We start from the raw sequence: 13,517 nt of genomic DNA on the forward strand, positions 1-13,517 counted from the left end.
GAAACCCTCCCTTCCTATTTTTCCCACAAAAGTGAATCTTTCTGTCTTACTCAGCTTGGGCTGCTATAACAAAATACAACAGAGTGGCTCAAAAAACAAATTATTTTCTGACAGTTCTGGAGGCTATATATCCCAGATTAAGGTCTGGGACGGTGGGGAGGGTTGATTTCTGGTGAGGGCTCACTTTCTGACCTGCAGTGTCTTACTGTGTCTTCATGTGAGAGGATGGGGAAGACGAAGCTTTCTGGTGCCTCTTCTTATAATGCTATTGGATCACAGCCCCACCCTTCTGACGTCATTTAACCTTAATTACTTCCTCTCTCTAAATACAGTCACATTAGGGGTTAAGGCTACAAGATATGAATTGAGAGGCACAATTCCATCTGTAGGTCCTTCTTTACTCAGGGCTCCAACCATACCATGCACATAACTGAGTTGTACTTGTATCACCTTGTGTTTTTAAATACTATTTATTCTGATTATGAAAGTAACATATACTTAGGATAGGAAATGTGGAAATGCAGGAAAATATTAATAACTCTAAGATCCATAAACCTACAAACAGGGTCATTGGGGGAGGGGTCTTTTCCTTTTTTTAAAATACAATTTGGGTCAAACTATATATATATATATATATATATATATATTTATTATTATTTTTTTTTGTAACAGCTTTCTTGGGATATGGTTCACATGCCATACAGTTCATCCATTTAAAGTGGTACACAGTTAAATGGTTTTTAGTATATTCACAGAGTTATGCAACCATCACCACAATAAATTTTAGAACATTGTGATTATCCCCCAAATGAAACCCATTCCCTTTAGCTGTCAACTCCCAGTCCATCCTATTTCCCCAGCCCTAGGCAACTTCTACTTTCTATCTCTGTAGGTTTGCCTCTTCTAAACATCTCATGTAACCTGAATCATACAATATGTGGTCTTTTATGACTGACTTACTTTACTTCGTATACATAATGCTTTCAAGAATTATCCATATTGTAGCATGTACTGGTACTTCAGGCCCTGGCTGGTTTAGCTCAGTGGATTGAGCGTCGGCCTGCGAGCTAAGTGTCGCTGGTTCGATCTTCCAGTCAGGGTACATCAGAGAAGGAAAACTCTGACTCCAAAAAACCTCCGCTGCCTTGCGGCATACCTCTTCAGGGGAAAGGCTAAGGGAGTAAACCCTGACAGAAAATCCGGAGCCGGAGTCCCTAAGGCGGTTTGACGTTGTAGTCATCACCGGCAACTCCTGCGGCGCACCTGAAGCCAAGCTGTATTGACTCCGTCTTTCCCTTGGACCCTTCAGCTGCGAAGAGAGGGGGGGTCTGCTGCATGGGCAACAGCAGACCCTCCATATCACCCTGCCCAGGCTCTGTAGCTTCAGCTTCACTGGAGAGGACACTCCAGCGTCATCGCAAGATGTCGATTCAACATGGGAGGAGACAGATACGATGTCACTCCCGAGTCGGACTGCACAGCCATTCTCGGCGGTGCAGATAGACTCTTAAGAAGCTACACCATCGTCTCTCGAGACGGACGGCTGCCGACGACGACGACGACTGGTACTTCATTCCTTTTTTCTTTTAAACAACTTTATTGAGATACAACTCACCATAAAATTCACCTATTTAAATTATACAATTCAATTACTTTTAGTATATTAATGTGATTGTGTAACTATTACCATAATCAATTTTAGAACATTTTTATCACCCCAAATTTCACTGCTTTTTATTGCCAGATTATACACCATTGTATGAATATGCCACATTTTATTTATCCATTCACCAGCTGGTAAGCATTTGCACTTTGTGGGTATTATTAATAATGCTGCTATGAACATTTCGTGTACAAGTTTTTTGTGTGGACCTATGTTTTTATTTCTCTAGGAGTGGATTTGCTGAGTTATATGGTAATTCCATGTTTAACCTTTTACAGAACTGCCAAACCATGTGATTTTTTAAATACTGTTTTTCTCATTTAACATTAATCATGTGCATTTTCACAAATTGCTCACTGTACTTTGAACACTTGGTTTTCAACGTTTGCAGAGTTCCAAATCTTACTAACCAATTCCCTCTTACTTGACATTTAAATTATTTCCAATTTTCATTATTATAAACAGCATTATTTCTGTAAAGCAGATTAGTCAGATAAAAGGAAACGGGCAGTTTTAAGGGTCTCCATGCCTAATGATAAATTACCTTCCAAAAAAGTTGTGACAATTTGCATCATGGCAAGTTGGGTTTCGGAATGCCAGTTGCACAGCACCTTATATTTTAATTGTCTCTTGAAGTAAGTCACCAGAGCAGGGACTTGTTTGTGCATCTTTTACCCCATGCTCAGCTCAATATGCAGCACATAGTACAACTTTGTGTTACATGAATGAGTAAATACGAAGGAAGGCCCAGATTAGTGCAGTGGTCAGGGATGGAGAGGAAGGTACAGATGTCTGAGTCATCGCAAAGGTTGGTTCCATAGCACTTACCACCTGGTTTACATGAGGACTCAGTGCAAACTCAAGTGGTGAGTGCATCGTGAGGTCACAGTCCACAGTCATTTAGGGGCAGATGCTGGTTGACATTCTGAAGACAGCCAGCAACTCTTTTTGTACTCCACTCTGCGGGCATCCGTCTTTATGCAAAGCCCTGGCAGAATTTCCTTCACGGAGTTGGTGAGGTCATCAAACTCTTCGTTCACCTGGATATCCTGAGGAGAAACCAATTATTGTTTCCTGAGAACTTGACCTTTCTACTGACACACACATTCTTGAAGAAGCTCCTTAGGACAGCTTCTCTCCTATTGATAACAATGTCATTACTCCCCAAACTATTAAAATCAAGAAGAGCAGGTGCTGAAGGGAGGCCTTCCTGAGCTAGGGGCTGGTTATGTAGGTGTATCCTGTTTTTGAAAATTCATTGAGCTCTACCTTTAATATATGTGAATTTTTCAGAATAAATGTTGTTTCTCAATTTTAAAAAATTGAAAAAGAAAGGGGCTGGGGACAAGAGACCTAGCACCAACCGAGTCTCCTCTGCATAGGCCCTTTCCATAGTGTCTGTCATCTCATCCTATCTTCACAAAAGTAAGACTGAGTTCTGGGAAGAGTTTAATGAGAACTGTAAGGATTCAGAAGTATTTCCCTTAAAGCTGAGGATAAAATCTGAGTCAAATTAGGCTAATGACAACGGTTAAGGAAGAGGAAAATAGAAGACTGCATCTAGATTAGTGTTGATCTCTAATGCAGAATCCAAGATCCCACATGACGGGTTTAGGACTTGGTTCCAGGCCTCTCTGACTCCAAATCCTGTGGTATGTCCATTATTCTAATAATAACCATACATTGTATCAAGTAAGTATGTACGTATTTTAGCAGGACAATTTCATATATCATTCCTTTTTTTTAGAGTGATAGAATCCAGTCGTAAGAGGAATTCTCAGAGTAGAGGGAACATGGTCATGGCAAGCTACTCTGTCTTTGGAGCCATAGAGATCAGGTAGGTAGAAGGAAAGACTAAGGATGTTTGAAACCAGTGGTCCAAACCTAAATGACTGGAACTCTAAACACATATTTCTGGAAATACATAAGTCTGAGTTGAAATAAATCAGGGTAGAATAAGCAGTGATATATGACTAGGCTTTTTGTTAATAGTTCATATTTGGGCATTCTCTCCTTAATTTTAACTGCCTTAGAAAAGAGTGATATTTGTTTTTATATTTAAAAGGCAAAATTGAATGAAAAGAGGTCCTGATTTCCCTCACAACCAAACAAGTGAGTCTTCCAGCACTATGATTAACTTGCTGGCAGTACAGGCTGGTAGGGAAGAGGGCCACCTTGTAAGTGCTGAATCTGCAAATCCAAATAGCAGTGAACAGTGAGCATTGTGCCCCCCAAGTCACTTATTCTCTCTCAGCCAATGAAGAGCCCAGGCAGGGTTCCAAGGTGAGGCCACAGCAGTACCCCCAGTCAGTAGTGGGAGCGGAGCCAGAGTGGCATCAGGACCTGCTTTCAGGCCTGGGGTGAAACTCAGACTCAGCCATGCCTTGTATGTGGGCAGGGCTCTCTAAGCCCCACTTTCTTCCTCTAAATATACCTTAGGGCCGTGGGGAGGCTCAGAGGTGAGGTTTATGAAAAGTTCTTACAGAGAAGTCCAGCAGTTCCAGGGGAGACACTGGATTACCCTGGACAGACTTGAGGACACCCAAGCAGCCTTCACTTCTCATGGGATTCCTGGATACCTAAGAAATACACACACAAAAAACTGAGAAAAGCTGATCCCAGGGAGGCTGGGATAGGAACGTGAAAGGGAAGCTTAGGGGCTCCTCATCGCTGGTGATATGCCTCAGGACAGCCCCACTGTCTCAGGCCTCCAGGTGTCTCCATCAGATAAAATGCCAGGGAAGAGAGGAAATAGACACTGAGTGCCCACCCAGTGCCTGGCTCTGCCACATGCCATAGATAAAAACACACATATGCACCCCTACCCTTAAAGAGCTCACCAACTGGAGGAGGGGAGGATAAAGAAACATAAAATGCAGTGTGATCAGTGCAATGAGAGAGTGTGAACCAACTCTACCTGGGAGGTAAAGGTTGGATGGGTGATCACACATCTGAACTGAACTTTACAGGTGAGGCAGTTAGAGCTGGGCATTTCAGCAAGAAAAGCCACAGGAGCAAAGAGAGATGAGAGATTGCATCGTGTGTCTGGAGAATTCCAAAGAGCTTGGGCGAGAGAGATGAATTTCAAGGCAGGAGGGAAAAACAGGTTGGCAGAGCCCATATCCTAATGACATGCTCCAAGTGGCACAGTACTAAGCTTGAGTTTATCCAGTGGTGAGCCTCTGCTGGGTTTAAAGCAGGGAGGGACAGAGGCATATTTCATGTTTAGAAAGATCAACTGATAGCAGGTGGGAAGGAAGGGCCAGAGATGAGAAACTAGCAGGTCAACAAAACTTGAGGAGGGAAAATGAGTAGGAGCAGCAGGCAGCCTGAGCGCCCTGCAGGGGGTGAGATGAAGGAGGGAAGTTGTGGGGAGGGAGGGAGGGATAAGCACTGGGCCCCAGCTTCTGACTGGATGAGAAGGAGTCCTCCCCCTGCACATACAGCAAGAGGGAGATGATGCGTGCAGGTTGGACTCAGAATCCCCAGTGCCAATGGGACTTCTAAGGTCCATCCAGTAGGTGGAAATTTGGATTCAGAGCTGAAGAAAGAGGTGTGGGTTCCAGTGCAGGAAGGAGGCAGTTGGGATGGGGTGAAGGGTGGAGGGTGGGAGAGGAGTGAGCCTTGGGCTCGGGATATGGGGGCCCCTCTGCCAGATGAGGGAACTGATGGCCGGGCAGGGCTGGATGTCCACCCTGGAGCTAGTGGTACTGTCCTCTGAGCACATGCTGTTGGCACAGTGGTTCTCAGGGAGCTGCTCTACCCTCATTGTACCCTTGCTTTTCTGTCTTCTGCTCAGCTGCTCCCTCGTTACTGGCAACCCTGGAGGAGGGAAATGCCTGCTGTGCACACAGGTTCTCAGGTAGGTCTGAGAAGTGACCGGCAGTACACCTGGGCTGATCCCGGGTTCTAGCGAGGCCAGAGGAAAAGCAGGGGAGAAGGTGAGGGGGAAGCAAGGGTGCCTCAGTCATCATCAGCAGAGTAGCACTCTGATGAGCTTAGAAGGAGAAAGGACAACTGAGAGAGGTGGTAATGCCACTGGGAGGGAAGGATGGGGTGGGGAGGAGCCTGAAGCAGTGCATGGGCCAGACCAGAGATGGGTGACTGAATGGCAAGGGGAAGGAGTAGTGCAAGAAGAATCCAGGAGGCCTGTGTTCCCTGTTGCCTCTGGGGTGGGGACAGATGGCAGGGGAGGGATCTGTGTGGACAGGCTCAGGCAGGTCTGCTGGGGCCTCCCCCATCGGGCTAGCACTCACAACAAGAATCCTCAGTGTCTGGTTGACCCGGAGGCCCAGGCCCAGGCTCAGGGCTCCCACCACAGAGATGCGGTTGTTGCTACAACAGAAAGACATGTGCATTGTACCACCTTCCGAGTAGCTGTGCAGAGCTAGATTGTCCCAGGGTGCCAGCCGGCACTGCTGGAACATCCCTAGGTAGGGCTTCCCGTCCAGCCTCCACTCATGCCCCAGGGACCCTGGGCAGGTCAGTGTATAAAAGCTGGATAGTGACCCTCCTTCATTGGCGGCTCCCAACGTTCAGAGAGATCACCCAGCTGACACGCCTAGAGACATCCCCCCTGCCCCAGCTGTTGCCCCGTGGCCTTCAAGCTCAGCAGATGTTCAGCCCCAGTGAAGAGCATAGACTAAGAGCATCTGTTCTGGAAAACCACCCAGCTCCCTTCCCATGTCCTCTGCTCCTCCTCCTCCTGCTGGACCCAAATTTCAGAACTCAGAATGGCACTTGGCCACTCTGTCTCTGAAGCCAGTCCCATTTTTCTCTGACTTCTCACATTTCAGCATCTCTCATGGAGTCCTCTGGCCTTGGCCCCTTGTGTGGGATGGAAGGAGGGCAGGACTACAGCAGGCAGGCCCTGCTCACTGCAGACCCTAGGAGGGGCTCAGCCATGGCAGTCCAAGCAAGACCTGTTGGGTCTCTGCCTCTCTCCATCCCTCTGAATTTGTGGTCCCTGGTCTGGTTACTTGCTGAGGGCTGAGAGTCTGCCTGGGTGTGGAAGAGCAGCTTACACACTGCAGACCCCCCCCCCCCAGCAGCCACGTGCAGAGCAGAGCATGTGTGTATGCCCACTTGTCAGAGTCAGCTTCTGTTCTGAAAGGGAGGAGAACTCACGGAGCACCCAGCTCCCATCTGGCTCCGCTGAAAAGGCTTTACATACGTTTGCAATTCCTAGTCCCTGCCTGTGTGGTAGGAATCATGAGTCCAGCATATAAATGATGACCTCGAGTGAGAGGACAGAGCTGGGTGCTCCGGGGTTGTGGTTCAAGCCCCATTATAAACTGTGGTCAGTTTGGGAATTAACGTGGTAAATAGCAACAAGATCACAGAGCCCATGGTCCCTGAGGTGGCTGTGGCCCCACACACTGTGACATGGGGGGGTCACCCCGTGCTCCCCACCTCATGTTGAGTTCCTCCAACACATTGTTGGTCCTAAGTGCTTCACCCACTGCAGAGGCTCCAGGATCTCCAAAGCCATTGTATGAGATGTCCAGGACTCTCAGGAAGATGTTTGCCTGGGATACAAAAGAGCAAAGCCATGGGACCACAAATGACAGCAGAGAAAGCCAAGGCCACAGCCTTTAAGCCCAGGACACCTGAGGTGTAAAGAGCACGGACTGAGAGCAGAAGGACAGAGGTTCCAGGGCAGAGTCTCATGGCTTAGATGATGGTGACCAGTAGAGCTGAACAACCAGAAGCACAACACAGAGAGTGGGTGTGGGTATGAATTTCTCTGAGATTCAGGGGCTGCTTGGGGTCCTCTCAAGAGCAAATAACCCAAGGCTCAGGGGCCCAGAGTTGGGTGAAACCTGCCCAGAGTGCTGTGATGGGTAGAAGGGAGGAAGCTTGTGGGTATGCTAGGAAGACAAGCCTGTTACCTTGTGGGCCAGGACCCCAACTCAGCCCCTGCTGGAGGGCAAGGCAGTGCCTACCATTCCCTAAAGAGGACCCCAAAAAGGTACCCAACACGGGGCATTGCAGGTGTTTTGTGCCACCCTGGCAGGGGCTGCAACCACCCATTCCTGAGGCCCACGAACCACAACTATGGGATCAGGTGGCTTGTTAGAGTGTGTGCTGAGATCTAAGGGTGCAAGGGCATCGCTCAAGGGAGCAGTTGTGCATGCCCCATAGTGAGCATGTGTCACCAGTCTGCACACTGTCCCCAACCAGCGGAGGGTCTGTGATGTCTGGAGAAGGTGTGCCACATTCAGCTGTGGACCGCTTAGTAAGTGACTTGAGATTGGGCACAGGGTATTGAAGTCATTAAACGGGGCTGGGAAAATTAAAGACACCTAACAAAATATTCCTTAAGCTCTGATTTAAAAATTCAAGGCTCATTTCTTAAGAGCTGCGGCAATGGGGAGCCGGCCCTTAGGAGACTTGCCTTCAAGGGACAGGCTGGAGGGGCTGTCTGTGGGGTGGGCTGGGAGTGCGGACCTCATACCCCCAATCCTCTGGCAAACGAGACAGCTCCTGGGCCTCGAAGATGATTCCAGCTTATGTTAAGCTCGGTGAGTCCTGTGTTTTCTGCCAAGGCTGGTCCAAGCATCTCCCCTTCCAAAACACCAAGATAGATGTTCTTATTCACTCTGTTCATTCTTTCAAAAAATAATACAGGGTCTTTGCTGGGCATGAGGGTCACATTGTTGAACCCAGTGTGGGCTTTCCCTGCTTCCGAGGATTTCATATTTAATGGGGGAGATATAAGTACAAATGAATGGGATGTGAGCTATTTTAACTACAAACTGGAGACATGGGAACAGAGTGGAGGATAACCCTACTTGGGCAGTGGTCAGGAAAGTGGGGACAGTGGAGATAACCTAGAAGACTAATGCCTCACCACACATGTCTGCACACACACAGCAGACAAGGAAAGACAAATGTGCAGAGGTAGAGGGACCATGGGGTGCTTGTGGGAATGCACATCAGCCTGGCGCTGGGGGAGGTGAGGGGAAGCCTGTGAAATGAGGTAGCAGTGATGGGCGATTGAGAGATGCTGAGAGGACCTGAATGCTAGGCTAAGGGTCTTGGGCACTGCCCTATTATTGGTGAGGAGGCTGGGAGGGTTTTAAGAAATGACAAGGCCAGCTCAGTTGGTTGGGCATTGTCCAGCAAAGCAAGGGGTCTCCAGTTCCATTCCTGGACAGGGCACATGCTCAGGTTGCAGGTCCAGTCCCCAGTTGGGGCATATCCGAGAGACAACCGATCGATGTTTCTATCCCTCTATGTTCCTCCCTTCTCCTCTCTCTTAAAATAAATAAATAAAATCTTGTAAAAAAAAAAAAAGAAGTGACAGGCTAGATACCTCAGTGGGCGTAGGGGATGGACTGGGGTGGGTGGAGGCAGAGATCAGAGGCTGGGGGATTAGTTGAAAGGCTTGTGCCATAGTCTAGGCAAGAGGTGACAAGACTGGCACAGCTGTAGTGGAGGGAAGACGGTGGTGGTAGAGAAAGGAAATGTTGGGGGAGACATGTGGGATGAGAAACCCTAAGAGATATTTAGTATGTAAAGTGGGCAGAAGCCCTAGCCACCCACCGCCCCTGCTCTAAAGTCATCACTCCACCAGTCTGACCTCTTCTAGGTCACAAAAGTACCAGCACCAACACACCTCCTGGCTGTTCCCCTGCATGGAACTGTTGATGCCCCTCTTCACCTGGCTAACAGCTCCTCATCCTTTGAACCCGGGCTCTTGGCATCAGGAAGCCTTTGCTCCTCAGCTGAGCTGGGCCACCGTGGGCCTCATGTCCACTGCTTTCATCCTTCCAGGCTCTGGCCGTTAGACCTCTCTCCACTTGGTGTGTCTCCCTCATCAGCCTGGAAGTCCCATAGTGATCTGAATTTGACCCCTCTCCATGGTCCCAGCACCTAGCATAGGTCTAGTAAGTCTGGTTTGAAGAAATGCACAGAGGAAAAAACAGATGAACTAACTGAGCAGAGCCCGTAGCGAGAACACTGGCCAGCAGACACTTATAGCACCTTGGAGAGCTCCCGCAAAGCCGCGAGGAAGCCCTGTGCTGGCTTCCCTGAGAGCAGGATTCCAGACTCGCTCCCAGCACTGGGTCTGACTCCCACAGGTTCTTAGATATGATATTTTTCTCTTCCACAGACAATTCCAAGGCTGGGAGGAGATGGCAGTGGTCTCTCGCTTTGCAGGCAAGTCCCTACTTTGCTGAACAGCTGAGGGGTAAGAAGTTTCTTCTACATGCATGCATGAATCAACCTCTTATAGTTCCAGTGCTTGCTCTTTGTGACCCCTACAGCCAACCCATGAAGTAGGTACTACCATTACCATGGGTCAGGTGGGGAGACTGAGACCCAAGTTCCTTCACCCCTCAAGGGAGTCAGACCCACCCCATGGATACTCCTTACTTGGGAAAACAAAATGCCCCACTATGTCTGTCCTTTTCCAGGACCCCCAACTCCATAATTTGTACAGCCTTTGCAGGGTCTTAGCTTCCAGCCCCCTCCATCCTGGTTGCCTCTCTGGTGCTTGCACTCTGACCATGCAGGCTCAGAGGGACGCCTATAATTAGTTTGTTGAAAGTCTGAAATTTCACTGGTTTCTCACAGTAATTTTCTTAGAAGGTAAACTGACTGTCTGGCAGTTTAATTCTAGCGCTGATTCTCAGAGGCCAAGGCTGGTGCCACCCCATTCACTCTAAGCAGCTTGAGTCAGAGCAGTGGTTTCCAAACTTTCTGGATCAGACAAATCTCCTTGGGCATCTGGTAAAATTCAGAAGCGTGAGTACCCCGCCAAGAGTCTGGTTCAGCAGTTGCCCAGGAATCTGTATCCCTAACCTAGGGTCCCAGGTGATTTTGACTGGAGGGGATGGAGGCAGGCAAAGCAGATAGTCCATGCAAAGGCCCTGGGGCATGAGAGAAAGTAGTAAAATCAAGAAATGCTACTGATGTCTTCCACAGCCCTTAAAATAAAATCTGCATGTCTTTCGCCATGATTTGTAGCTCTACAGCCCCCTGTTGCCTCTCTACCCCATGGCCCAGCCACTCTCCCCTGGCCCACTAGCCATCACATTCGTGTCTGTCAGTCTGGGAAATAGGCCTGCATGTTCACTGTCCTGCTTGAAATGCTCTCCATCTGATCTTGCCATGGCTGATTCCTCCCCACCCTGCCCATTTCAGTTTAAATGCCATCTGCACAGAGGCCACCCTGGCCACCCCTCTAATGGGTGGTTCCCATTCTTCTCTAGAATCATGCCTTGTTTTATTTTTTTGTTTTTGTTTTTTCATCATTGTTGGGTTTTTTGTAGCATCAAGAATTATGGAAAATTATCTTGTTAATATGTGTTCTTTAAGGCCAGGACCTCTGTTTTGTTCATGGCTAGATTCCTAGTGGTCAAATCAGCTCCCAATACATGTAGCAGGAGGCAGTGAGGTATTTGTGGGATGGATTAAGAGGTTCTGTGTGGAAGGAGCAGGAAAGGGACAGGTCGAAGTGGGACATGGGAAGCAGGTGCCAGAGCATGGATGCTCAGATTAGTCCTGCCAACCTCCACCCACCTCTTCCCAGGAAGATGAGCTCAAGTGCCCCATGGTGGCCCTGGCCAGATATTACCTGCTTGGTCATTTAGCTGGTTATAGCTCAGGTCAAGGGACTTCAGGCCCGTGTGGGCCAGCAGGAGTTCAGCAAGGTACTGGGCTGCCTGCTCCTCCAGGCCATTCCCTGCCAGCTGGACCTTCTGTATGGCTGGGTTTGCCATGAGGGCAGCACAGATGACCTGGGCTCCCACCACTCCCAGCTGATTTTCCGACAGGTCCACATCTGGGGGTGAGTAGCACTCCCTGGTCAGTGGGATTCAAAGCCAGGCACCATCCTCCTCTACCCTACTTCACCCCCAAACCTCCAGGCCCGAGGCAGCAGAAGGGACTTTGTAGCCAAACTGTCTTGGTGCACATGGTGACTCTGGCACCCATCAGCTGGGTTCCCTCAGGCCCCAGGTAGCTTCCCTGATGCCCATCCCCACCCCATGTGCCCAGTAGCTTCTTGGTCAAGAGGCTAAAACCACCAACTTCCTGTTGCTATGGAGACTGCTTGTGATGGAGGTGCAGATACACAGTTGATCATGCCTGGCAGCAATATAACCCACCCACAGAAGCCCTCACTGCCTCATTTATTGGGGCTGGCAATAATAGTCTAGGTGGCCATGCCCAGATCACTTATGTGAGCCACATGCAGTTTCACAGACGCTCACTCACCACATCCCCAAGGGCTAAGTGGCATTGTTGGGCCATTTCACAGATTGGAAAACAGGCTTGGCAAGGTTGAGCTTCTTGCCCAGAGTTACCTGGCAGAGGCAGCATTGGATCCAGCCTTTGTGAACACTCACCTAGCCCTCCCTCCTCTCACTCTGCCCAGCCCCTACCAGTGTGTCAAAGGACTCTCCCACCTGCATTCAGTCATTGGGCGGCCACCATATGAAGAATGTGCTGGCCAGGGGAGGAGGTGAGTGGGTGGGATGGGGTTGGTCAGGATAGGAGTGGCATCCAGCACTGGGTGTACCACAGAGGGTCTAACTCTACCCTTGTGATGGGGCTCCTTCCTGGCAACACCAGCAGGCCCTAGGTGAGAAGGTCTGGCTGTGTGTGTGTATTGGGGCGGGGGGGGGGTACACCCCTTAGGAAAGGGAAGACCCAAGTCTGCCCACCTGCCCTAGCCTCAGCACCTACCACAGATGCTGTTGCTTTTGCTCAGGGCACGTGCCAGGGCCTCTGCACCAGCCCCACAGAGCCCGTTGTCCCGAAGGTCCAGACGCTTCACATAGGGATTGGAGGTTAGTGCAGAAGCCAGAGCCCGGGCCCCCTGGAACAGAGAGGGTCCTGAAAGACCTGGTCCTTCCCAGGGCTGAAGGCCCCAGATACAGATAGCTACTCCTCTGGCTCATGTTTCCAGAGCTCAGCCCGCTTGGTGCCTTCCATCTGGAAGGCCATCCCTTTCCCACATGACCAGAGGATACCTGCTTCTCATTCTAGGCTCCACACAGATCTCACCTCCTGGAGCCTCTCCTGACCCCTTAGCAGTTAGGTGCCCACTGTAGGCTCCCCAGCCCTATACTGAGCTCTGCCATAGCCCCGATCCCACCTGTCACCCATGTGTGGGAGTAGGACATGTCTGGCTCAGAGCAAGGCCAGGGAGTATGTAGGATGGACTCAGTAAGAAGGCTACACCCATGGCTGCTACCTCCCTGGTTCTCTCCCTCCAAGCCTTGCCCAAGGGTCCCTCCAGGGATACCTGGGGCCCCAGACCACGGTACCGCAGGTTCAGCTCCGGGGCTCTCCCTTGGCGCAGAAAGCAGGAAGCAGGCACAACACTGTAGGCCTGGCATGACCTCAGGTAGAGGGTGTCCGTGACCAGTTCTCCAAGTCCATGGGTGCCTGATAGGAGACAGGGAGATGAATGTGGATCCCTCTCAGGCACAGCTAGCCACCTTCCAAGAGCTCCCCTGTCTTCTGTCACTACCCAGCATTTTAACATTACTCTGGAAGCATGTTCTAATGGTGAAACTTCGGATGCTCCCAAGAGCATTGCAGTGACGGCACGGAGCTGGAGCTGCCACCACCACTGCCCTGAAGGTGTACCACAGAGGGGACAGAGGCCCCTGTTCACTCAGCCCCAGCCTGTCCCCTCCACCCCTGCCAGAGACTGGCCTGGCATCCCCTGCCCTGGGGCACCTTCTGTCTCCAGGTAGGAGTCTGAATCTGTGTCAGAACCCTCTTCGGCCTCCAGGACCCCTGCAAGACTTCCAGTGGCAGTCGCCCCCGCCTCTTTGTCCTGCTCTTCCATTTTGCAATTGCGGACACTAAGGCTGGGACTGCGCTCCACCAC

The 13,517-nt window shown here is 49.9% G+C and overlaps 1 protein-coding gene across 1 annotated transcript; it reads right to left on the reverse strand.

Moving 5' to 3' along the window:
• Positions 1-2,140: 2,140 nt before the first annotated feature.
• LRRC74B (leucine rich repeat containing 74B) lies at positions 2,141-13,475 on the reverse strand. The gene is made up of 9 exons (XM_090257463.1): positions 13,364-13,475; positions 12,924-13,066; positions 12,362-12,494; positions 11,250-11,456; positions 8,121-8,230; positions 7,076-7,191; positions 5,920-5,998; positions 4,147-4,242; positions 2,141-2,712 (listed from the first exon to the last, which is right to left on the reverse strand). The coding sequence occupies exons 1-9, from the start codon at positions 13,473-13,475 to the stop codon at positions 2,560-2,562; spliced, it is 1,149 nt and encodes a 382-aa protein (XP_090113589.1). The 3' UTR covers positions 2,141-2,559.
• Between the last annotated feature and the right edge of the window lie 42 nt (positions 13,476-13,517).

Source organism: Furipterus horrens, unplaced genomic scaffold (assembly GCF_987537825.1).
Source record: "Furipterus horrens unplaced genomic scaffold, mFurHor1.1.pri manual_scaffold_11, whole genome shotgun sequence".
Lineage (NCBI taxonomy): Eukaryota > Metazoa > Chordata > Mammalia > Chiroptera > Furipteridae > Furipterus > Furipterus horrens.